General features: G+C 39.1%; 1 protein-coding gene across 2 annotated transcripts in view; it reads right to left on the bottom strand.

Moving 5' to 3' along the window:
* The window catches only part of tpk1 (thiamin pyrophosphokinase 1), a 96,755-nt gene that overhangs the window by 25,561 nt on the left and 45,546 nt on the right, over positions 1 to 25,648 (bottom strand). For both annotated transcript variants that reach the window (XM_072688822.1, XM_072688823.1), the window contains 2 exons: positions 15,392 to 15,538; positions 6,559 to 6,670 (listed from right to left, as the gene is read on the bottom strand). In XM_072688822.1, coding sequence (XP_072544923.1) covers positions 6,559 to 6,670; positions 15,392 to 15,538 — 259 coding nt within the window. The remainder of the gene's footprint in view (positions 1 to 6,558; positions 6,671 to 15,391; positions 15,539 to 25,648) is intronic.

Here is a 25,648-nt window from a genome sequence, read left to right as displayed (position 1 = left end):
TGTACAAGTTCAGTTATAATGCTGAGCTTCCTAGGGGGACACTGGAAGCCCAGCCATTTTGCATATATGGATAAGTCAAATGTCTTCACATCTCTCTAAACTGACCCACAAATTCACCCATCTCAGACCCCATCTTCACTCTAAAAGCAGGTCAATCCATTGCAGCTGGTTCCTCTTCAGGTTCAATTTAACAGAACTGAGTTTGATTCATTTTAAAATGAACTAAATGTGAAAATACTCTTAAGTAAATAAACATGTACTATCTTTTCTGAGATCTTTATATTATCTCATCACTGTCTAGACTGGAAAATATCATGATATAAATATTTTCCGCTCATATCGTCTGCCCCTGGTGTCCGCTTGAAAATAAAGTCTTGTTTAAAAAGCTCTCAATCAATATTGTAGCGATGAAATCTGAAAGCATAGGAATTTGTCTTTATAAGCAATGTTGATTTACTTAGAGCCTTCCAGAGTCCTTCTCTTTAAAGCCCCAATCAGGATGCTCTGAGTATTGATCGTTTTTCTTTTTGCTCACGTTGCCGTAGGCATGATGTTTATCATGTTTCTCAGAGCAGACTGCAGAAGTGACAGCATCTTTGATTTGTTTGTTCCGGACCGACTCCAGCGCAGTCATTACTTATCCATGAGTTTGCTGTGATCTTCAATTCTTTTAGCCAAGGCTTGTTTTTTTTTTTTTTTTTTTTGATGCATATGGATTAGTTTGGATGATCAGTCCGCAAGTCATTTAGCTCTGAAAACATGCTGGTTAGAATGCACACTGCATTTTGGGGTGCAGTATATCCCACCCATATGAATGAAGAATATCCCATCAATATGAATAGTAGTAGTAGTAACAGACATTCTGTGGTTGGGCTCGTCGAGCCCATATTAGGAACTCTAAGCTGGTATTTTGTGTAATGGAAATAAATCGTATTATCAAAAAATCCTCATCCTTTTGCACTGTATAGCAAACAAATGTGATTTTCCTGCGTACATTTTACTCAGACATATCGCTGAATCCTCTCAATTCTGACAAGTCAAACTGCTTTCGTGAAACAAGTGGCAGCATTTTTTTTTTTTTAAACGGAAACTTACTCAGGAACTCTATGATGAACTTGCTTCTAATAGAATCCAAGTACTGGATGATAACTACCAACAATTCTGCACTTTAGAAATGGTTAAAGGAAAAGTATGGTGAAACCTCTATTGAACATGAATTATTACTTATCCTAGATGCAGTTGATCAGCATCAAGACACTTTTTGTAATCTTATCTTAGTCAAATCTCTCTCAATCCATTTAAAACACATCCAGACAAACACATTTTTTCCCGATGAGCTAAACATGTATGACATGTATGATAGCACTCTGCACGCTGTGTTCCAATTTGAAAGTTGAATATTACAAAGCGGAATGTGTGGATGAAACTGTAGTTAAATGTTTTAGCTTGTAGCAATGTAGCTTTTTGATTTCTGACAATGTAGCCTTTTGATTTCTGACAATGTAGCTTTTTGATTTTCTTTCATACATATAAAAATTTATTTTTGGCATGTGTTGGCTAATACAACATTGATAACAAGCCTAGTCCAGTGTTTCTTAGCAGCACTGGCCTAGCATCTCTGGTTGTTAAACTAAAGAAGTACATGTCAGCAATCAATCATGTTCATTATATTATTTGCCAATATAACCTTTAAACAAACACAGTGACACGTTAAACCACTACTTTCTGAATGAATGTTATTTGTATTTATGCTAATATTAGTTTTTGAGCAAATACACTTACTGGTCAGATAAACAGGTTTTTAATTCAAGCTTTTTTTTTAACTGTAGCTTTTTGGCAGGTGCCTAAAATGTTTGCACAGTACTGTGCGTACAGTAATGTGCTTAGTTAATTAGCTGGCAGTAGTCTATAATTAAGAGCATTATTTATTGTATATATTTCCAACGGACCATTGATTAGAATGATGGTACAAATGGAACAAATAGAACAAAATGGCAATGTCAACACATTTAATTATGCTGATATTTGACAATAACAGTTAATGGTCCAATAATAAAACACACACACACCCACCCAAAGGCATGTGCCTGTAGAATTCCACTTGAGCCATTCATTAGCGCGCACATGCACATATGCACTCCTACACACACATAATCTCAAAGGAACATGCCTCTAGGGCTTCACTCTACTTGAGCCACTGACATGCATTTCATGCATTCTCATACGTGAGGGATTACAGTAGGTGCACGTATTTGTCACTGTACAGTGTGGACTGTACAGCGAAATGTGTCCTCCGCATTTAACCCATCTGGTAGTGAACACACACTCACACACACACATGTGTTAGGGGCAGTGAGTACACACACACCCAGAGCGGTGGGCAGCCAACTCCAGCGCCCGGGGAGCAGAGAGGGTAAAGGGCCTTGCTCAAGGGCCCAACAGTGGCAGCTTGCCGAGCCCGGGAATCGAACCCACAACCCTGTTATTGATATCTCGGCGCTCTAACCGCTGAGCCACCACTGCCCCAGTATGTGTGTGTGTGTGTGTGTGTGTGTGTTTGAGTGCACATGTGAATCACTCCTGTTGTCTTCAATATATGCACCATATGGTGATCCATATGATGAAGCTTGTATCTTATCAGGCTGTGGATAACACACTGCGTGAACCCTCCATTACAGTTCTGCATGTCTAGTGAAGCAGCAAAGGAAAGACTAGCAGTACTAAAGAGCCACACACTCCTTCACAGCCAGCCTAACAGCAGTGCCTCCAGCTATGGTGAACAATAACACATCCTCAGGCAGCTGGGGACTAATTAAGACTGACTTTGCCCAACTTAAATCTTAAACCATAAGATGTGACGAAAAAAAAAAGGTTTTTATGGTCTTAACTGAATCTCATGAAGTGAAACAAACTCTAGCTCAAGGCGTTGCTAGTCCTGCAGAGAATTCCAATGTAACTCAAATATTCATACTGTGACTTTAACATGTAATCTGATTCAACACCATATGTCCAAACATATCCACACGTCGTCCAAAAGGTGTACAATCTCCTTAGCAAAGCACGGCCAAGGAAGTGCAATTTTTTGAGCCCAAAGTCACTTTTCCCTACTCTGAGCAAGAGCTAGAGGGGTATAATGGCCCCTGGGCCTGGGCTCTGGAGCTGTGGACCTGTGTTCTCTGGAGTGATGAAGCTCCATCTAAATCCTTTAAAATTACCTAAAGTGGTAGAACTAATTATCCAACATCAGAACTAGGACTAGGCCTAATCCATGTCTAGGAAACCGTCCCATAGTGTATTTCTGTCTCTTTATTAAAACATAATAATATGCAAACCACACTTTTGTCATTCAGCCGTAATGACATTCACACCGCAGGATTTATGAAATCTTAACTGATGTAAATGTAAGACACCCCACCCAACTCCAGCGTCCTTAGCTGTTATTCAAGCATCACAGCCTTCAAGATTCGACAGGATTTACCCAGAATTAAACACACATTTTCAGATCATGCTGACCACCCAAATGCCCTGTCTCCAAGAACTTGAGATTTCACATAATTACTGGAAACACAAAGTGACTACAGATCAAAACAGATTAAAACCGATAAAATCAATACACTGTTCTACTACACAATACCAGTACAATACTAAAGGGCACCATTTAATATTATTTAAGAAATCATAAAACTTTACAGTAAGATCAAGATTTTATAAATAGATAACACATAGAATATAGGAATATTTGATATCACATGTGTTCTCTTACTGTTGGACACTTTAAAAATGAAGCCCCATTGGCGTAATTCATTGAAACGCATTGAAGCTTTATCTTCCCCATACAGCTCTTGTAATTATCCTAAATACCTACTCTTATTCTATAGCAACAATAGAGCCCACTGGCTCTAAAATACCCTTAATCATGTATAAATTCCCCAAGGCTGTGTAATTGTAAATGATATGGGTAATTATAACTAGCGTGACGGAAAATAACAGGTTTATGTTTTATACCATCTCCTTATTATATTCAAGAGGCAGAGAGCAACAATATGTTAACAAATCACAATCACACAATCAGACTGCACAATCAACGTACAGTGCTGAAGATGCTGGCCTGCAGTTTTGCAGTCTATGATTCATATTCTGCTGTTTTGAAACTGCAAAGGGTCCAGTTTTGTGCTTTACATTTTTACGTGATTCATTAGTGTGTGGATGAGAAAAATGCAAAAATGTGTAATTGCTATGGAGTAAGGGTAGGTATTTAGGGCATTTATGAAAGCCATGTAGGTGAGATACATCCGAAATTAATTATGCCAGTGGGAGTGTATTTCTAATAGCATCTAAACACGCAGATATGTATTAACATTCAGCTGACAGCTCCTAATTACAGTTGGTGATATGCCTCAGACCTGATTTGGTAATCAAGGTCTGAGACCTTGTCAAAGAAATCTGATCCTTCACAATGCTCGGGGTGTCCAAACCTTTGCACAAGCCACATTGATTATTTTAATTTTTTATGTTATGATACATAGAGTGTATGTACATTAGGATGTGGCAGAAAATGTATATGTCTAAATAAAATACAAACATATATACACTATATGTATAACTATTGGGACACCTACACATTACACCTCCAGGAGCTTTCATCCCATCCTATTCTAAAACCATAGGCATTAATGTGGAGTCAGTTGCTCTTACAGCAGGTTTAGAACTGTGCAGTTATTGAGTCAACAGAAACTCAATGGAGACTTCTGTGACCCCACTCTGTAACTCTACATTCTGTGTTTCCTAAAGGCTTCCCCTTTTTAATAATCCCACTCACAGTTGATTATGGAATATCTAGGAGGAAAGGGGTTTCACCAACTGACTTGTTGCAGCAGTGGCTCCTATTACAGTACCACACTGGAATTCTGTGAGCTCTTTAAAACCATCCATTCGTTCACTAATGTATGTAAAGGCAGACTGCATGGCTAGGTGCTTTATACACCTGTGCCAATGGGACTACGTGAAACACCTGAATTAAATGATTAAGAGGTGTGTCCCAATACTTTTGTTCATGTAGTGTACATTCTAATATAGATTTGTGCTTTAAGCTTTTATCAATCCGCTGAGCTATAATAGCATCTAGTCTTACTATGAATCTTTTCTGGAGATCATTCTCCTTATTCTTGCATTTGATTCTTGCTTTTATTTTTTTTTATTGGTGTAATCGGGGTACTCTGCAGTTAGACTTTGTTGTTTGGTCTACTGTCACTGTTCTCACTAAAACCAGACTGGATGTAGTTGTCAGTTTTAGTTGATTTATGTGAGTAAAGAGTGAACTGGCATTGTAGCATCTAAAAAAAATGTTGAGCACCGAGTGTGCCCCGTGAATGAACCTAGTCAACTAAGTCATCAAAGCAGAGATAATAGCACACATGTAGCTTTCCTTATTTTCTCTCTCTTTTGTTTAGCATGTGGTCTAAATGTATGTATCATGTACATTCTCTTAAACAAGACATTTGACACATCTTGTCTGACAATGAACGCAATGAGAGAAGTATAAAAAGTGTAAACGTGAGTGATACCCTTCCTCCAGTCGCAAAATCCAAACGCAACTGGTCACTGGTCATGCCTTATGGAAATGTAAGTTGATGTCCACTTGTGATCAGATCCTTTGAGACAGATGTTAATACAAATCGGATATTACGCACTGAACAGTCCCTCAAGCCTGTATACTTTTTGAGGCCAAGTTCAAAGGTGATTAGCCCAAAGCATTCACAATTAAGTCAATACTTTCACCTTAAGCGCAGACTGTGAACTGGCAAGTAAACAAAGCGCAGATCCTGTATCATCCAGGGCTGCTACCTCTCCCTCCTCTCCCTGCGTAGGATTTTGTGATTTTGCGGGAGGATCAGAGAGCCTAGCTCTGCCTCCTGGACACGTTTCGAGTGATGTAAATTCCTCAACAGGACCAGCCTCCGCAGTTCCCTTCATGAAAAGCTTTCCCTGGGAATCCGGCAGAGATTATTCTAGGTGACAGCCCATGTTAGCAGATCAAAGACAGACACTCAAGCAACATTACTATTCTTTCTAATGTCTTCAGTCAACATGGCATGCTGGCGCACCTCTAACATTTAACACACGTAGGAGTCAACCTACGACATTACAAGCTGGCGTAACAGTCGTTGCTCACTTCCCTTTAAGAAGTTTATTAAAGCGAACGGTTAAAAACATGCTAGTTCTTCACTACACACATGGGTAGGATATAAACAAGGATCATTACGAGTATGTAATCTCTGGAAAATATCTGTGTAAAAAGGCATGAAATTGAGTCAAAGGACTTGCCTTAATATGAGTTGTGTCTAAATGTAGGAAATAAATAAACAAATCAAACACCCCCAGTTGATGCATCATTGGCGGTTACCTTGAGATTTAAGCTGACAGAGGAGATGCATGTTCCTGAGGCTTATCTAGGCCACTGCCATGCAAATAGAGCGAAGAGGGAGACACTCCACAGAGACAGGTCAGAGTTGCCCTGTGTGTGTGTGTGTGTGTGTGGCAAACGAGTATTCAACTCACCCAGGTTCCATTTAAGTCCAGTGGTGGTGGTGACACATGGGCCGCCCACTGGGACCAAACTGCACCAGCTGCCCTCCAGCCCCGTGTTTACACATAGCCTGTGCTGTCTGCCCTGAAAGAGTAACCCAACAGCATCACTGAGCATCACCTATCACTTAAACAGCAGCATGATTAATTATCACTTTTAGACTTTTTCAAACGTAAGACCAAACATGATGCTGCAACAGTACACAAACAACCGCTTTTCAGAGTAACAGAAGGTAACGTCAGTTTAACAGATCTTACTGACACTCAGTATGTTTATTTGTAATGTGATGTTATACTGACACTTATAGGGGCTTTATATTTGTATAGCATTATTTGAAACATGCAGAAACCTTTGTTCTAAAATTGTCAAAGTAAAGAAGGCCAGAGAAATTAATAATTTCACAATTCATATGAAAGATTGGGATGCTTTAGTTCCACAGAAAATATTCATAGTTTACCACAAATCTTGTCAAACTCTGGCAACTCTGTGTTATTTAATATTATTTGGTGACCAGCTCAAAATTAAATCTGCCCCACAGTTCTCTAGGTCTCTAGCATTGTTACTTAATGCAATTTTTGGATAAATACAATAATTATTATTTTACCATTTAATTACCATTATGTTGCCATTGCTGTTTGTACACACGTGGACAAAAATGTTGGTACCTCTTGGTTAATGAAAGAAAAACCCACAATGGTCACAGAAATAACTTGAATCTCACAAAAGTAATAATAAATAAAAATTCTATGAAAATGAACAAATTAAAATTTGATATTGATTTTGAACCATGCTTCAACAGAATTATTTTAGAAAGTAAACTCATTAAACAGGCCTGGACAAAAATCACGGTACCCCTGAAAATAATGTGACCAAAGGAACATGTTAAATCAAGGTGTGTCCACTTATTAGCATCACAGGTGTCTACAATCTTGTAATCAGTCAGTGGGCCAATATATAGTGGGCTACTGGTAGTCACTGTGTTGTTTTGTGATATGGTGTATACCACACTCAACATGGACCAGAGAAAGCAAAGGAAAGAGTTGTCTCAGGAGATTAGAAAGAAAATTATAAGACCATCTACACTCTTACAGAAATAACTTGTTTTTGTGCTTTTTTATCTAAATTTAGCATGACACTGGTAATTTTTCTAAACTGAATACATCTCTAGTGGACTTGCTTATTGTTTTTGACACGGTACAACTATTATCTATAAACATGGACAGAAGTATGTGGCAAAGCTAACAGCCACAGTGAATTTTGCCTGTTACTATTGTGTTTTTATTGATTGGGTAGGTAGGGTACGGTGGAATAAGGATCACTGGCTTATACTGGCACTAGCCTCTTAGTTACAGTGCAAAACCAAGCAGCAAACTTCAAACACCAAATTTGTCCCGGATGATCATTTTGGAATGTTTTTCAATTAACTATGACTTTAAACCCATCTAGCAGCGCTATTGGACAACACTAAATATCATTTTTAACACCAAGTTGTGGCACCAACCATGTCATGGAACATGTATATAACAACCATATAACAACTTACAATTCTTCCATCGCTGTGTAATATTAGCCCGTCACACTGTGACATTCCTGCTTCGTGTCAATCATTCAGTCAAAGAAGTGTAAACATCAGCTTATTCACACCTCGTCTTCCAGCGCCCCCCAAGCAGTGGCTTAATTAGCCATGCAGTGCTGCTCACCTGTGTGCCCCAGCATTTAACACAACTGCACTGTAACACACAGAGACTTCACTGTCTCACCACCCCCTGGAGTGCTTTTCACCACACATCTCTGAATAACATTAAACAAAAGTTCAACTATGTGCTAATGCAATTAGCACTTAGGAACACCAGCACACATGTATACAAACACAATGCTAGAAGATCAGAAGATATTCTGAGATCCTTACTAAGTTAAATCTAATTAACACCTTTTATAATAGACCTAATCTACAAAGACACACAGTTTATGAGCAAGAACAATGTTTGCCTCAAAAAATGTTCTAAAAAGATCTCAACTACACGGTTATACTGAAACAGAAACAGGCAGATGAAGTTGAAAACGACCAGGTCACTTGTAAAGATGTAACAATACATCGCAATGCAAAAATCTTAAAATAAGCATCACAGAGAATTGGCTTTATAGGCCCCATATCCTACTACACCAATAACGTGTGTATGGTCTTGTGTAAGATTTAATGTCCTCTGTTCTGATTGGCTGCCTTGTATTGTGCTTCATTCAAAAAGCAGGTCAGGCTGAAACACTCCTTATAACTTCAGTGTAAATGGATGTGGCTTAACTGATGCAGGCTGAATAGGTAGATATAATCAACACAGGCTGTTTTGCAGCTTAGTTTCTCCCTATAAACGTTATGGCATGGTGTGAAACCTATTTCATAAATAAAATAATTTCATAGTATATCAGATTTTTTTTATTAGGAACGTTCAGTTTCCCATGGTTCCCTGAAAAGAGATGTGTGGGTTTTCTATACTTTTCTATAACAAAAAAGGTACTGAAGAGAAATTATTCTTCTATGGCATCATTCAATTACCATTTAAAGCACCTTCCTTTATAGTCAGTATGAATTCTTTAATTAGGATATCTAATGTCATTTTATTATTTGAACACCAATGCAAACTTCAGCATGGTACATGTATAACGCCATTGTTTTTCCATATTAAAATTTTGTTCAATATATCGTTAGAATGTCAATCTGTCAAACCCAGAGAAGCTGTCAGGATGATTACATTTTAAAATGCAATATGTTACAATGCTTGATGCCAAACGATACAAAAACACTCATCATTGACCAAATATAGAGTACAGTTTAAGTAGCTGCCCTGTTCTATAATAGCAATACTCAAAATATGACTTGTTTAGTGACATAAGGAGAACAAACTACACAGAACAAAACACAGAGTTTGGATCATGCTTAATTACCACAGGGTGAGACAGCAGTGATTTTCAGTGAAAATCCTATTCATGTCTGTCTGATCCAGCTTCAACAGGACCTAATGTTAATTAGCTACATTGCTTGCCTAAATGAATGTTTACTGTGATGTTTGTTAAAAACTAATTAAACACTGGTGAACTTCATTAAATTACATTTTTCTTAACTGCTGTAAAATCTGTAATAATTTACATAAGTAGATAAACATCTTTCAAATAGCTTATACCATATCTATCTGAAAGAATTAGGTGAAATGCAGTGGATGAGCACAAACTAAACATAGAGCTTTTACATGATCAATGCATCTTTATGGCATCTTTCTCTGGAGTAACACAATTCATTTCCCTTTTCCGATGCGCACCACAAAACCGGATCACACTGAACCGGATGTGGGAGAGGTCATGACAGCATTTTTTCTCCCAGGCTCGCATTGTTTCGATAGTGGCCCCATGTTTGAGCAGACTGTGTGCAGAAATATCCATTTAGAAAGCTTCGGACTGGCTGGCTTTCACAGACGGCCTGGCTTCAGCTGTCTGTGTCCTTCTCTCTGCACAACACTCAAAATCACACAATCAACAGTCTGAGCATGCAGCAGAAAAGGAGCCAACAGCTCAGCTTTTGCACACAAAGCAAAACACATAGACACGCTTCTTTCCATACCTTGCCAGGACATAAGGTTACACAAAAGCCCTCCCCCCACTATATATATATATATATATATATATATATATATATATATATATAGTGGCTTGAGGTTTGAGGAAAAACGCACATAAATAGAATGTGATTAATTTAAATAACCTTATGAAAATCATTTAAACAATATTACTGTGGCAAATCATTCTAAACTAATTTTTCTAATTTGAAATGAACAAAATCAAAATGTTATTGAAGTGTGCAATTTTAATTAGGAGTATAGCAATAATATAAATAAGTACGAAAAGAAATTACAGCCCATTTTTTACATCCAGACCAGTTGTATAGCGGTAAAGGCCTATGAAAGCATTTCAAGTCAAGAGGCTTTTATTGTTGTTTCATCTGTGTACAAGCTCAGTGAAACGAAAACACATTCTTCTGGCACCATGGTGAAACACAGAGCAACACAGGAATATACAGTGTATCACAAAAGTGAGTACACCCCTCACACTTCTGCAGATATTTATGTATATCTTTTCATGGGACAACACTGACAAAATGACACTTTTTACACAATGAAAAGTAGTCTGTGTGCAGCTTACATAACAGTGTAAATGTATTCTTCCTTAAAAAAAACTCAATATACAGCCATTAATGTCTAAACCACCGGCAACCAAAGTGAGTACACCCCTAAAAGACCAAATTGAGCACTGCTTGTCATTTTCCCTCCAAAATGTCATGTGACTCGTTAGTGTTACTAGGTCTCAGGTGTGCATAGGGAGCAGGTGTGTTCAATTTTGTAGTACAGCTCTCACACTCTCTCACACTGGTCACTGAAAGTTCCAACATGGCACCTCATGGCAAAGAACTCTCTGAGGATCTTAAAAGACGAATTGTTGCACTACATGAAGATGGCCAAGGCTACAAGAAGATTGCCAACACCCTAAAACTGAGCTGCAGCACAGTGGCCAAGATCATCCAGCGTTTTAAAAAAGCAGGGTCCACTCAGAACAGACCTCGTGTTGGTCGTCCAAAGAAGTTGAGTGCATGTGCTTAGCGTCACATCCAAATGCTGTCTTTGAAAGCTGTCAGCATTGCTGCAGAGATTGAAGAGGTAGGGGTTCAGCCTGTCAGTGCTCAGACCATACGCCGCATACTACATCAAATTGGTCTGCATGGCTGTCACCCCAGAAGGAAGCCTCTTCTGAAAGCCCACAAACAGTTTGCTGAAGACATGTCAACAAAGGACATGAATTACTGGAACCATGTCCTGTGGTCTGATGAGACAAAGATTAATTTGTTTGGTTCAGATGGTCTCAAGCATGTGTGGCAGCAATTAGGTGAGGAGTACAAAGATAAGTGTGTCATGCCTACAGTCAAGCGTGGTGGTGGGAATGCCATGGTCTGGGGCTGCATGAGTGCAGCAGGTGTTGGGGAGTTACATTTCATAGAGGGACACATGAACTCCAATATGTACTGTGAAATACTGAAGCAGAGCATGATCCCCTCCCGTTGGAAACTGGGTCGCAGGGCAGTGTTCCAGTATGATAATGACCCCAAACACACCTCTAAGATGACCACTGCTTTATTGAAGAGGCTGAGGGTAAAGGTGATGGACTGGCCAAGCATGTCTCCAGACCTAAATCCAATAGAACATATTTGGGGCATCCTCAAGCGGAAGGTGGAGGAGCGCAAAGTCTCGAATATCTGCCAGCTCCGTGATGTCGTCATGGAGGAGTGGAAAAGCATTCCAGTGGCAACCTGTGAAGCTCTGGTAAACTCCATGCCCAGGAGAGTTATTTTGAGGGAAGAATAAATTTACACTTATATAAGCTGCACACAGACTACTTTTCATTGTGTCAAAATGTCATTTTGTCAGTGTTGTTCCATGAAAAGATATACTTAAATATCTTCAGAAATGCGAGGGATGTACTCACTTTTGTGATACACTGTATCAATTCTAATGTGCAAACTTGTGCAAACAAATGTGCAATTACTCAACCATACAAACATAGAGCAAAAAACAACTCAATAAATATGGGTGGTAAAAGCATGGCAAAGACATGTATAGGTATTTTGCAGTCAGTTTATAGTTGGGTTATGCAGCAGGACAATGATCCAGAGCACACAAGCAAATCCACCTCTGAATGACTCAAAAGAAACAAAATGAACGTTTTGGGTTTTGGAGTGGCCAAACAATCTCATTGAGATGCTGTGACAAGATCTTAAACAGACAATTCACGCTAGAAAACCCTACAAGGTAGTCAGATTCTGCAAAGAAGCGTGGGGCAAAATTTCCCTACAGACTGACTGCAAGTTAAAGGAAAAGCCCATGGGTTTACTTGTATTGTTTTTATCTTATATTAAGAGTAGTTGGATGGTTTGAATTGTTTAAATACAAATACAAAAATAGAAGAGACTGGAAAAGGAAATACTTTTCACAGCACTGTGTATTTATGTATATATACTTATCAGCCACAACAATAACACCACATGTCAAACATTCAGTAGGTCCTGCTTGTGCCACCAAAACAGATCTGACTATTAAATGCATGGACTCCACAAGACCTCTAAAAGTCCTATAAGCGGTGAAATGGGATGGATCATATTAATGAGCCTTAGTTGCCCATGTACCCTGTTTCAGTAGTTCAGTCCTTGTCAGAGAAGCCTTGGTCCTTGTTATGCATGCCCATTTGGCTGGCTATTCTATTTTCTATTTTTGTCTATTTTTTCTATTTTCTATTAGTCTATTTTTGGTTCACACACACACACACACACACATATATATATATATATATATATATATATATATATATATATATATATATATATATATTTATATATATATACAGTACAGGCCAAAAGTTTGGACACACCTTCTCATTCAATGTGTTTTTCATAGCTATTTACATTGTAGATTCTCACTGAAGGCATCAAAACTATAAATGAACACGTGGAGTTATGTACTTAACAAAAAAGGTGAAATAACTGAAAACATGTTTTTATTCTAGTTTCTTCAAAATAGCCACCCTTTGCTCTGATTACTGCTTTGCACACTCTTGGCATTCTCTCAATGAGCTTCAAGAGGTAGTCACCTGAAATGGTTTTCCAACAGTCTTGAAGGAGTTACCAGAGGTGTTTAGCACTTGTTGGCCCCTTTGCCTTCACTCTGCGGTCCAGCTCACCCCAAACCATCTCGATTGGGTTCAGGTCCAGTGACTGTGGAGGCCAAGTCATCTGCCGTAGCACTCCATCACTCTCCTTCTTGGTCAAACAGCCCTTACACTGCCTGGAGGTGTGAGGTTGGGGTCATTGTCCTGTTGAAAAATAAATGATGGTCCAACTAAACGCAAACCAGATGGGATGGCATGTCGCTGCAGGATGCTGTGGTAGCCATGCTGGTTCAGTGTGCCTTCAATTTTGAATAAATCCCCAACAGTGTCACAGCAAAAACACCCCCCACACCATCACAGCTCCTCCTTCATGCTTCATAGTGGGAACCAGGCATGTGGAATCCATCCGTTCACCTTTTCTGCGTCTCACAAAGACACGGCGGTTGGAACCAAAGATCTCAAATTTGGACTCATCAGACCAAAGCACAGATTTCCACTGGTCTAATGTCCATTCCTTGTGTTTTTTGGCCCAAACAAATCTCTTCTGCTTGTTGCCTCTCCTTAGCAGTGGTTTCCTAGACGCTATTTGACCATGAAGGCCTGATTTGCGCAGTCTCCTCTTAACAGTTGTTCTAGAGATGGGTCTGCTGCTAGAACTGTGTGTGACATTCAACTGGTCTGTGATCTGAGCTGCTGTTAACTTGCGATTTCTGAGGCTGGTGACTCGGGCGAACTTGTCCTGAGAAGCAGAGGTGACTCTTGGTCTTCCTTTCCTGGGTCGGTCCTGGTGTGTGCCAGTTTCGCTGTAGCGCTTGATGGTTTTTGTGACTCCACTTGGGGACACATTTAAAGTTTTTGCAATTTTCCGGACTGACTGACCTTCATTTCTTAAAGTAATGATGGCCACTCGTTTTTCTTTAGTTAGCTGATTGGTTCTTGCCATAATATGAATTTTAACAGTTGTCCAATAGGGCTGTCGGCTGTGTAGTAACCTGACTTCTGAACAAGACGACTGATGGTCCCAACCCCATTGATAAAGCAAGAAATTCCACTAATTAACCCTAATAAGGCACACCTGAAAACCACCAGGCTATTTTGAAGACACTAGAATATAAAACATGTTTTCAGTTATTTCACCTTTTTTTGTTAAGTACATAACTCCACATGTGTTCATTCATAGTTTTGATGCCTTCAGTGAGAATCTACAACGTTATTAGTCATGAAAATACAGAAAACGCATTGAATGAGAAACTTTTGGCCTGTACTGTACATATATGTATGTATATATATATATATATATATATGGTCAAAAAGACAGACAGACACATCCTTTAAAAATAACTTCAGCGCCTGTTAGCTTCAGGCTGAATACAAAGTGGTCATTTTTCTGGTGTAAATTAACACAAAGCGTAACTGTTTCTAATTGCATCTCACAAAGGCTGCAAGAAGTCCCAGGGCACCAACATGTCCTGATTTACCAATTACTCAGTTTCTTATTAGAGAGGGAAAAAGGGAAAAAAGACAACCAGATAAGAACAATAACAAATTAAAGCCATGCACTAATTTACTGCTAAAAGGTCATAAATCGAATGAGTTTAAAACTGAACTCAGATAAAGCTTTACAATACAAGATGTGCCTAATTGTTAATTTGAGTATGCAATAGCCATAAGAAGTATACAAAATGTACAGTTTGTGGTAAAAAAGAGTAGGCGTGATACTTTCTTCATAAGAAAAAATCTAAAATGGCACCATTACCGAAACAAATGATTTTATTTTATTAATTATTTTAATTATTAAACGAATGATTGTAAACAAAATGCAAGAAATTCTGTGTGACTACACACTATGCATTCTGGGACATAAATTAGTACAACTGATATAAGAATCAGTTAATCAGGTCCAAAGGTTAGGATTATAATCGTCATAAGTTTGGAGGAGACAGGAACAAATTGTAACACGTAAAAACTTAAACAGGAACAAAAATGAAGCTCCAGACTGTCAATTTTGAGATTGAAGTGTTAAGTGGTGTAATCAGTATGTCAGAAGTATGCTGTGGAGGGAAGGTGGAGTGGTGATTAAAACATCGCAATGAAATATGTGATTACCTCTTGGAGAAGACAGGCCAGAGATGAACCCTGAATGACCACCACAGGGAGTTCAGTCATCTTCTGGGCATGAAAAAGAGTTTGTACTGTGGCCATGATCTGATCAAACCGGCCCGCCAGACCACCCAGGATGACTATAGTGTCCACCTGTGAAAAGATGACATGTAAAGATGTCAGAAATGTCAATGTCAAAAATGTCAGTGCCCCCCTCTTCAGTTCTCCTTAAACACACTACAGCAACATTTTTCAATTAGAGAAGCAGATCTCTGACTATGTTGACTTTATAATGCAAACACAAGGAACCACGGGTTCCTCAAAGCAACTGTCTAAAGATCTAAAAATTATACTAATCGATATCCACAAGAATGTCCTATGAGAAGACTGACAAATGTTTCCAGCTACAGTGTCAAGTAGTTTCTGCAGTGTGGAAGATTAATAAGAAATGGCAATTGAGGGGAATTGTGGAGGTCAAAATGAGATATGAAACAACAAGGAAACGCAATTCAAAAAAACCCTGTATGCCTGCCAAGAACCTGCAGGAAGGTTTAGCTGAATCATTTTGCCAATACTGATATCTTTCATCTAAAGAACATGACTAGATTGTGTCTTACTCTTTACCTTCAGCAACCAAAATCTGTATTCATGCCTTTGTCACTCAGAATAGATTATGGCAATGCTGTCTTTAATGAGTTCCCTCCCTGGCTCAGCAACTTGTATGGAACTCAGTTACAAGGGCTCTTGCCCACACCAGATCATGAGAATATATAACTCCCACAATTGAACATTTACACTGTACTGTACTGATTCATATACATTACAAAGCCCTGCTTCTGGTCTTTAAGGCCTTGCATTGTCTGGCAGCTTCTTACCCCTTCTTTACCTCTCCTTCGTTCCTATTCACCCTCACATACGCTCCGGTTCTCAGAAACACACACTTATACTCCCTCTAGGCTCTGCAGTATGAGAGACAGGGATTTTAGTGTAGCTGGTCCTAAACACTGTAACACTGTTCTTTCACAAAGCAGCTGACAACCTTTTTCATTCAGTCTGCAGGATTTAATAATCTTTTTTTCTGAATTAACATTTTATTTGAATTATTACCACTTTATTTTTTGTCTATTTTATATTTTCGTCTCTACATTAATCTCACTGAAGAAGAATGGATACAGCAAAGCCTGTATGTAAATGTCAGGCCAACTGTTAAAAAGCTAAAGTTTCACAGCGAATAGCTTCTAAAACAGGAGAATTGTGCAAAGCAATTGTACTACTATGACATCACAGTTACTCTTCTATGACATCACAATTGCACTACTATGACATCACTGTGACACTACTGTGACATTACAGTGACACTACTGTGACATCAATGTTATACAGCTGTTACACCATTGATATACTACTGTGACATCACTATGACATCACAAAGACATCACAATTGCACTACTGTGACATCACTGTGACACTACTGTGACATCAATGTTATACAGCTGTTACACCATTGATATACTACTGTGACATCACTATGACACTACTGTGACATCAATGTTATACGGCTGTTACACCATTGATACAATACTTTGACATCACAGTTACACTACTGTGGCATCAATGTTATACAGCTGTTACACCATTGATACAATACTTTGACATCACAGTTACACTGCTGTGACATCACTGTTATACAGCTGTTACACCACTGATACACTACTGTGACATCACTAAGACACAACTGTGACATAATTATGACACTACTGTGACATCACTGTGACATTACTGTGACATCACAGTTACACTACTGTGACATCAATGTTATACGGCTTTTACACCATTGATACAATACTGTGACATCACAGTGACACTACTGTGACATCACAGTTACACTACTGTGACATCACTGTTATACAGCTTTTACACCATTGATACACTACTGTGACATCACTAGGACACTACTGTGACATCATTATGACACTACTGTGGCATCACTATGACACTACTGTGGCATCACTATGACACTACTGTGACATCACTATGACACTACTGTGACATTACTGACACTACTGTGACATCACAGTTACTCTTCTATGACATCACAATTGCACTACTATGACATCACAGTTACTCTACTATGACATCAAAATTGCACTACTGTGACATCACTGTGACACTACTGTGACATTACAGTGACACTACTGTGACATCAATGTTATACAGCTGTTACACCATTGATATACTACTGTGACATCACTATGACATCACAATGACATCACAATTGCACTACTGTGACATCACTGTGACACTACTGTGACATCAATGTTATACAGCTGTTACACCATTGATATACTACTGTGACATCACTATGACACTACTGTGACATCAATGTTATACGGCTGTTACACCATTGATACAATACTTTGACATCAGTTACACTACTGTGACATCAATGTTATACAGCTGTTACACCATTGATACAATACTTTGACATCACAGTTACACTGCTGTGACATCACTGTTATACAGCTTTTACACCATTGATACACTACTGTGACATCACTATGACACTACTGTGACATCATTATGACACTACTGTGGCATCACTATGACACTACTGTGGCATCACTATGACACTACTGTGACATCACTATGACACTACTGTGACATTACTGACACTACTGTGACATCACAGTTACTCTTCTATGACATCACAATTGCACTACTATGACATCACTGTGACATCACAGTTACTCTACTATGACATCAAAATTGCACTACTGTGACATCACTGTGACACTAATGGGACATCACAGTGACACTACTGTGACATCACTGTCATACGGCTGTTACACCATTGATACACTACTGTGACATCACTATGACACTACTGTGACATCAGTTACTCTACTATGACATCACAATTGCACTACTGTGAAATCACTGTGAAACTACTGTAACATCATTATGACAGTACTATGACATCACAATTACACTACAGTGACATCACAATTAAACTACTATGACATCACTATGACACTACTGTGACATCACAGTGACACTACTGTGACATCACAGTGACACTACTGTGACATCATTGATACACTACTGTGACATCACTATGACATCACAGTGACACTACTGTGACATAAATGTTACACTACTGTGACATCACAATTGCACTACTGTGACATCACAATTGCACTACTGTGACATCACAGTTACACTACTGTGACATCACAGTGACACTACTGTGACATCACAGTTACTCTACTGTGATATCATGATGACAGTACTGTGACATCACAATTACACTACATTGACATCACAATTAAACTACTATAACATCACTGTGACACTACTGACATCACAGTTACACTGCTGTGACACCACAGTTACACTACTGTGACACTACTGTGACATCAATGTTATACAGCTGTTACACCATTGATATACTACTGTGACATCACAGTGACACTACTGTGACATCACTGTCATACGGCTGTTACACCATTGATACACTACTGTGACATCACTATGACACTACTGTGACATCAGTTACTCTACTATGACATCACAATTGCACTACTGTGAAATCACTGTGAAACTACTGTAACATCATTATGACAGTACTATGACATCACAATTACACTACAGTGACATCACAATTAAACTACTATGACATCACTATGACACTACTGTGACATCACAGTGACACTAATGTGACATCACAGTGACACTACTGTGACATCATTGATACACTACTGTGACATCACTATGACATCACAGTGACACTACTGTGACATAAATGTTACACTACTGTGACATCACAATTGCACTACTGTGACATCACAATTGCACTACTGTGACATCACAGTTACACTACTGTGACATCACAGTGACACTACTGTGACATCACAGTTACTCTACTGTGATATCATGATGACAGTACTGTGACATCACAATTACACTACATTGACATCACAATTAAACTACTATAACATCACTGTGACACTACTGACATCACAGTTACACTGCTGTGACACCACAGTTACACTACTGTGACACTACTGTGACATCAATGTTATACAGCTGTTACACCATTGATATACTACTGTGACATCACAGTGACACTACTGTGACATCACAGTTACTCTACTATGACATCACAATTGCACTACTGTGACATCACTATGACACTACTGTGACATCACAATTGCACTACTGTGACATCACTATGACACTACTGTGACATCACAATTGCACTACTATGACATCACTGTCACATCACAGTTACTCTACTATGACATCACAATTGCACTACTGTGACATCACTGTGACACTAATGTGACATCACAGTTACACTACTGTGACATCAATGTTATACGGCTTTTACACCATTGATACAATACTGTGAGATCAGTGACACTACTGTGACATCACAGTTACACTACTGTAACATCATTGTTATACAGCTGTTATACCATTGATACACTACTGTGACATCACTAGGACACTACTGTGACATCATGACACTACTGTGACATCACTATGACACTACTGTGACATCACAGTTACTCTTCTATGACCTCACAATTGCACTACTATGACATCACTGTGACATCACAGTTACTCTACTATGACATCAAAATTGCACTACTGTGACATCACTGTCATACGGCTGTTACACCACTGATACACTACTGTGACATCACTATGACTACTGTGACATCAGTTACTCTACTATGACATCACAATTGCACTACTGTGAAATCACTGTGACACTACTGTAACATCATTATGACAGTACTGTGACATCACAATTACACTACAGTGACATCACAATTAAACTACTATGACATCACTATGACACTACTGTGACATCACAGTGACACTACAGTGACATCACAATTAAACTACTATGACATCACAGTGACACTACTGTGACATTGATACACTACTGTGACATCACTATGACATCACAGTGACACTACTGTTACATAAATGTTACACTACTGTGACATCACAGTTACTCTATTGTGATATCATGATGACAGTACTGTGACATCACAATTACACTACATTGACATCACAATTAAACTACTATGACATCACTGTGACACTACTGACATCACAGTTGCACTGCTGTGACACCACAGTGACACTACTGTGACATCACAATTGCACTACTGTGACATCACAGTTACACTACTGTGACATCACAGTTACTCTACTATGACATCACAGTTACACTACTGTGACATCATTATGACAGTACTGTGACATCACAATTACACTACAGTGACATCACATTTAAACTATTATGACATCACTATGGCACTGCTGTGACATCACAGTGACACTACTGTGAAATCAATGTTATACGGCTGTTACACCATTGATACACTACTGTGACATCACTATGACACTACTGTGACATCACAGTTACTCTTCTATGACATCACAATTTCACTACTATGACATCACTGTTATACAGCTGTTACACCATTGATATACTACTGTGACATCACTATGACACTACTGTGACATCACAGTTACTCTACTATGACATCACAAATGCACTACTGTGAAATCACAGTGACACTACGGTGACATCAATGTTATACGGCTGTTACACCATTGATACAATACTGTGACATCACAGTTACACTACTGTGACATCACAGTTACACTACTGTGACATCACAGTTACACTACTGTGACATCACTGTTATACAGCTGTTACAGCATTGATACACTACTGTGACATCACTAAGACACTACTGTGACATCATTATGACATTACTGTAACATCACAATCCCATCACAACAAAAGTTCATCTCAATACTTTGTTATATATCCTTTGTTGGCAATTACAGAGGTCAAACGTTTTCTGTAAGTCTTCACAAGGTTGGCACACACCGTTGCTGGAATGTTGGCCCATTCCTCCATGCAGATCTCCTCTAGAGCAGTGATGTTTTGGGGCTGTCGGCGGGCAACACAGACTTTCAACTCCCTCCAAAGGTTTTCTATGGGGTTGAGATCTGGTGACTGGCTAGGCCACTCCAGGACCTTGAAATGCTTCTTACGAAGACACTCCTTTGTTGCCCTGGCAGTGTGCTTGGGATCATTGTCATGCTGAAAGACCCAGCCACATTTAATCTTCAATGCCCTTGCTGATGGAAGGTTTGCACTCAAAATCTCACAATACATGGCCCCATTCATTCTTTCATGTACATGGACCAGTCGTCCTAGTCCCTTTGCAGAGAAACAGCCCCAAAGCATGATGTTGCCACCCCCATGCTTCACAGTTCGTATGGTGTTCTTTGGATGCAACTCAGCATTCACTCTCCTCCAAACACAACGAGTTGTGTTTGTACCAAACAGCTCTACTTTGGTTTCATCTGACCATAAGACATTCTCCCAATACTCTTCCGGAACATCCAAATGCTCTCTAGCAAACTTCAGACACGCCCGGATATGTACTGGCTTAAGCAGGGGAACACGTCTGGCACTGCAAGATCTGAGGCCCTGGCGGCGTAGTGTGTTACTGATGGTAGCCATTGTAACGTTGGTCCCAGCTTTCTGCAGGTCATTCACTAGGTCCCCCCGTGTGGTTCTGGGATTTTTGCTCACCGTTCTTGTGATCATTTTGACCCCACGGGCTGAGATCTTGCGTGGAGCCCCTGATTGAGGGAGATTAGCAGTGGTCTTGTAGGTCTCCCATTTTCTGATTATAGCTCCCACAATAGATTTCTTCACACCAAGACAATGTGATTTTCAGAATTTCTTTCTCATTTTGTCTCTCATAGTTGAGGTCTACCTATGATGTCAATTACAGGCCTCTCTCATCTTTTTAAGTGGGAGAACTTGCACAATTGGTGACTGACTAAATACTTTCTTCCCCACTGTATACTGCTGTTACACAATTGATACACTACTGTGACATCACAGTTACATTACAGTGACATCACAATTAAACTACTGTGACATCACAATTGCACTACTGTGACATCACTGTGACATTAATATGACATCACAATTGCACTACTGTGACATTACTGTGACACTACTGTGACATCACTGTGACACTACTGTGACATCACTGACACTACTGTGAAATCAGTTACACTACAGTGACATCACAGTTACACTGCTGTTACACCATTGATACACTACTGTGACATCACTATGAAACTACTGTGACATCACAGTTAAACTTCTGTGACATCATTATGACACTACTGTAACATCATTGACACTACTGTGACATCACAGTTAAACTTCTGTAACATCATTATGACACTACTGTAACATCATTGACACTACTGTGACATCACAATTACACTATAGTGACATCACATTTAAACTACAATGACATCACTATGACGCTACTATGACATCGCTATGACACTACTGTGACATCACTGTGACACTACTATGACATCACAATTGCGCAACTGTGACATCACAATTGCGCAACTGTGACATCACAATTGCGCAACTGTGACATCACAGTTACACTACAGTGACATCACAATTAAAGTAGTAATGTATCAATGGTGTAACAGCAGTATAACAGTGATGTCACAGTAGTGTAATAATAATGGTCAAATTTTCTAGTTTTAGTAAGGACCCTGGCTGCAGCATTTTGAACCAACTGAAGTTTAATGAGGTTCCTGCTGGAACAACCTGACAAAAGTGCATTACAGTAATCTAGCTAATAAAAGCGTGTACTAGCTTTTCTGCGTCCTGTAGAGATAAGGAGTTTCTTAGTTTAGCAATGTTCCTAAGCTGCATAAAGGCTGTCCTACTAATATCGGCTATATGTTGCTCAAATGATAAATCTGTGTCGAATGTGACAACAAGATTTTTAGCTGCTAGACCAGAAATAATGGAAGCATCAGCCAAGTCTAACATTAAGTCTGATAGTTTATTTCTAGTGTCTTTTGGACCTAAGAGGAGAACCTGGGTTTTGTCACTGTTAAGAAGAAGGAAGTTATGTGTCATCCAGAGTTTTATATCCTTTACACAGACCTCCATTTTCTGTAATCTAAATTTAGGTTTGGACCACTGTGATTTGAACCACGATAGGGCTGTTCCTGTGATTCCAACCATTTTCTGTCTTCACTGTGACATCACAGTTAAACTTCTGTGACATTATCATGACACTACTGTGACATCACAGTTACACTAGTGACATCACAATTAAACTACTGTGACATCACAGTGACACTACTATGACATCACAATTGCACTACTGTGACATCACTGTGACACTACTGTGACATCATAGTTACACTACTGTGACATTACCATTGCACTACTGTCACATCACTGTCATACTGCTGTTACACCATTGATACACTACTGTGACATCACTATGACACTACTGTGACATCACAGTTACACTACAATGACATCACACTTAAACTACAGTGACATCACTGATACACTACTGTGACATCACAATGACACTACAGTGACATCACTGTGACATTAATATGACATCACAATTGCACTACTGTGACATCACTGTGACACTACTGTGACATCACTGATAAACTACTGTGACATCACAGTTACACTACTGTGACATCAATGTTATACGGCTTTTACACCATTGATACAATACTGTGAGATCAGTGACACTACTGTGACATCACTATGAAACTACTGTGACATCACAGTTAAACTTCTGTGACATCATTATGACACTACTGTAACATCATTGACACTACTGTGACATCACAGTTAAACTTCTGTGACATCATTATGACACTACTGTGACATCATTATGACACTACTGTAACATCATTGACACTACTGTGACATCACAATTACACTATAGTGACATCACATTTAAACTACAATGACATCACTATGACGCTACTATGACATCGCTATGACACTACTGTGACATCACTGTGACACTACTATGACATCACAATTGCGCAACTGTGACATCACAATTGCGCAACTGTGACATCACAGTTACACTACAGTGACATCACAATTAAAGTAGTAATGTATCAATGGTGTAACAGCAGTATAACAGTGATGTCACAGTAGTGTAATAATAATGGTCAAATTTTCTAGTTTTAGTAAGGACCCTGGCTGCAGCATTTTGAACCAACTGAAGTTTAATGAGGTTCCTGCTGGAACAACCTGACACTGATATCACTGATAAACTACTGTGACATCACAGTTACACTACTGTGACATTACTGTTATTCGGCTGTTACACCATTGATACACTACTGTGACATCACTATGACACTACTGTGTACTCTCTCTACTCTCTCCTTTTAATTAGGCTGTTATAGTCAGACCTGCCGGAGTCATCAGATACACTCTGATACTGCTCAACATTCTCTACTCTCCATAAAATTCCTCTCAGAACTAACTCTCTCTTTTTACCTTCTCCGAGTAAAAGGCCACCCAGTCTGACCTGCTGGAAGATTGCCCGCTGAGGTCCCCTCTACCTGTGTCAAAACAGCTGCCACCTACCGGTCCAACCAGCAGGACCCCCACCCACCAACACCCATAGCAGACCAGCGGCTCACCCGCCAACCACTGCTATTTGTTTAGTGACAATGTTAAAACCTTAAAAAAAAATGGACACTGCTGTGACATCACAGTTACGCTACTGTGACATCACAGTTACGCTACATTGACATCACTGTTATGCTGCTGTTACACCATTGATACACTACTGTGACATCATTGTGACACTACTGTGACATCACAGTTACACTACTGTGACATCACAGTTACTCTACTATGACATCCCAATTGCACTACTGCAACATCACCGTGACACTACTGTGACATCACAGTTGCACTAGTGTGACATCACAGTTACACTACTATGACATCCCAATTTCTGTGACACTACTGTGGCATCACAGTTATACTGCTGTTACACCATTGATACACTACTGTGACATCACTGTGACACTACTGTGACAGTAGTGTCATAGTGATTTCACATATATATTTATATTGGTGATATTAATAGTGGAATATAGTTACGAGTCCATTTAGGTTTTAACATGGTCATTAAACAGGTAGCAGTGGAAGGAGGGTGTGCACCCATCTCACAACTCCAAGCTGGGAAACATTGCTCTAGTCAACTACAAGAAACTTTCTGCACCAGAGCTTTTGTTTTTCACAGCGGATTCAGCACTGTTGAGCCCTTTATTCCATAGCAAAAAAATAGGTGTGTGATATAAAGTGTCTTCCTTATTTATTTATTTATTTATTTA

Source organism: Salminus brasiliensis, chromosome 1 (genome assembly GCF_030463535.1).
Source record: "Salminus brasiliensis chromosome 1, fSalBra1.hap2, whole genome shotgun sequence".
In the NCBI taxonomy this organism is placed as follows: Eukaryota; Metazoa; Chordata; class Actinopteri; order Characiformes; family Bryconidae; genus Salminus; species Salminus brasiliensis.
Note: the sequence above shows the minus strand (reverse complement) of the source record. Positions and strands in the feature narration are given on the sequence as shown.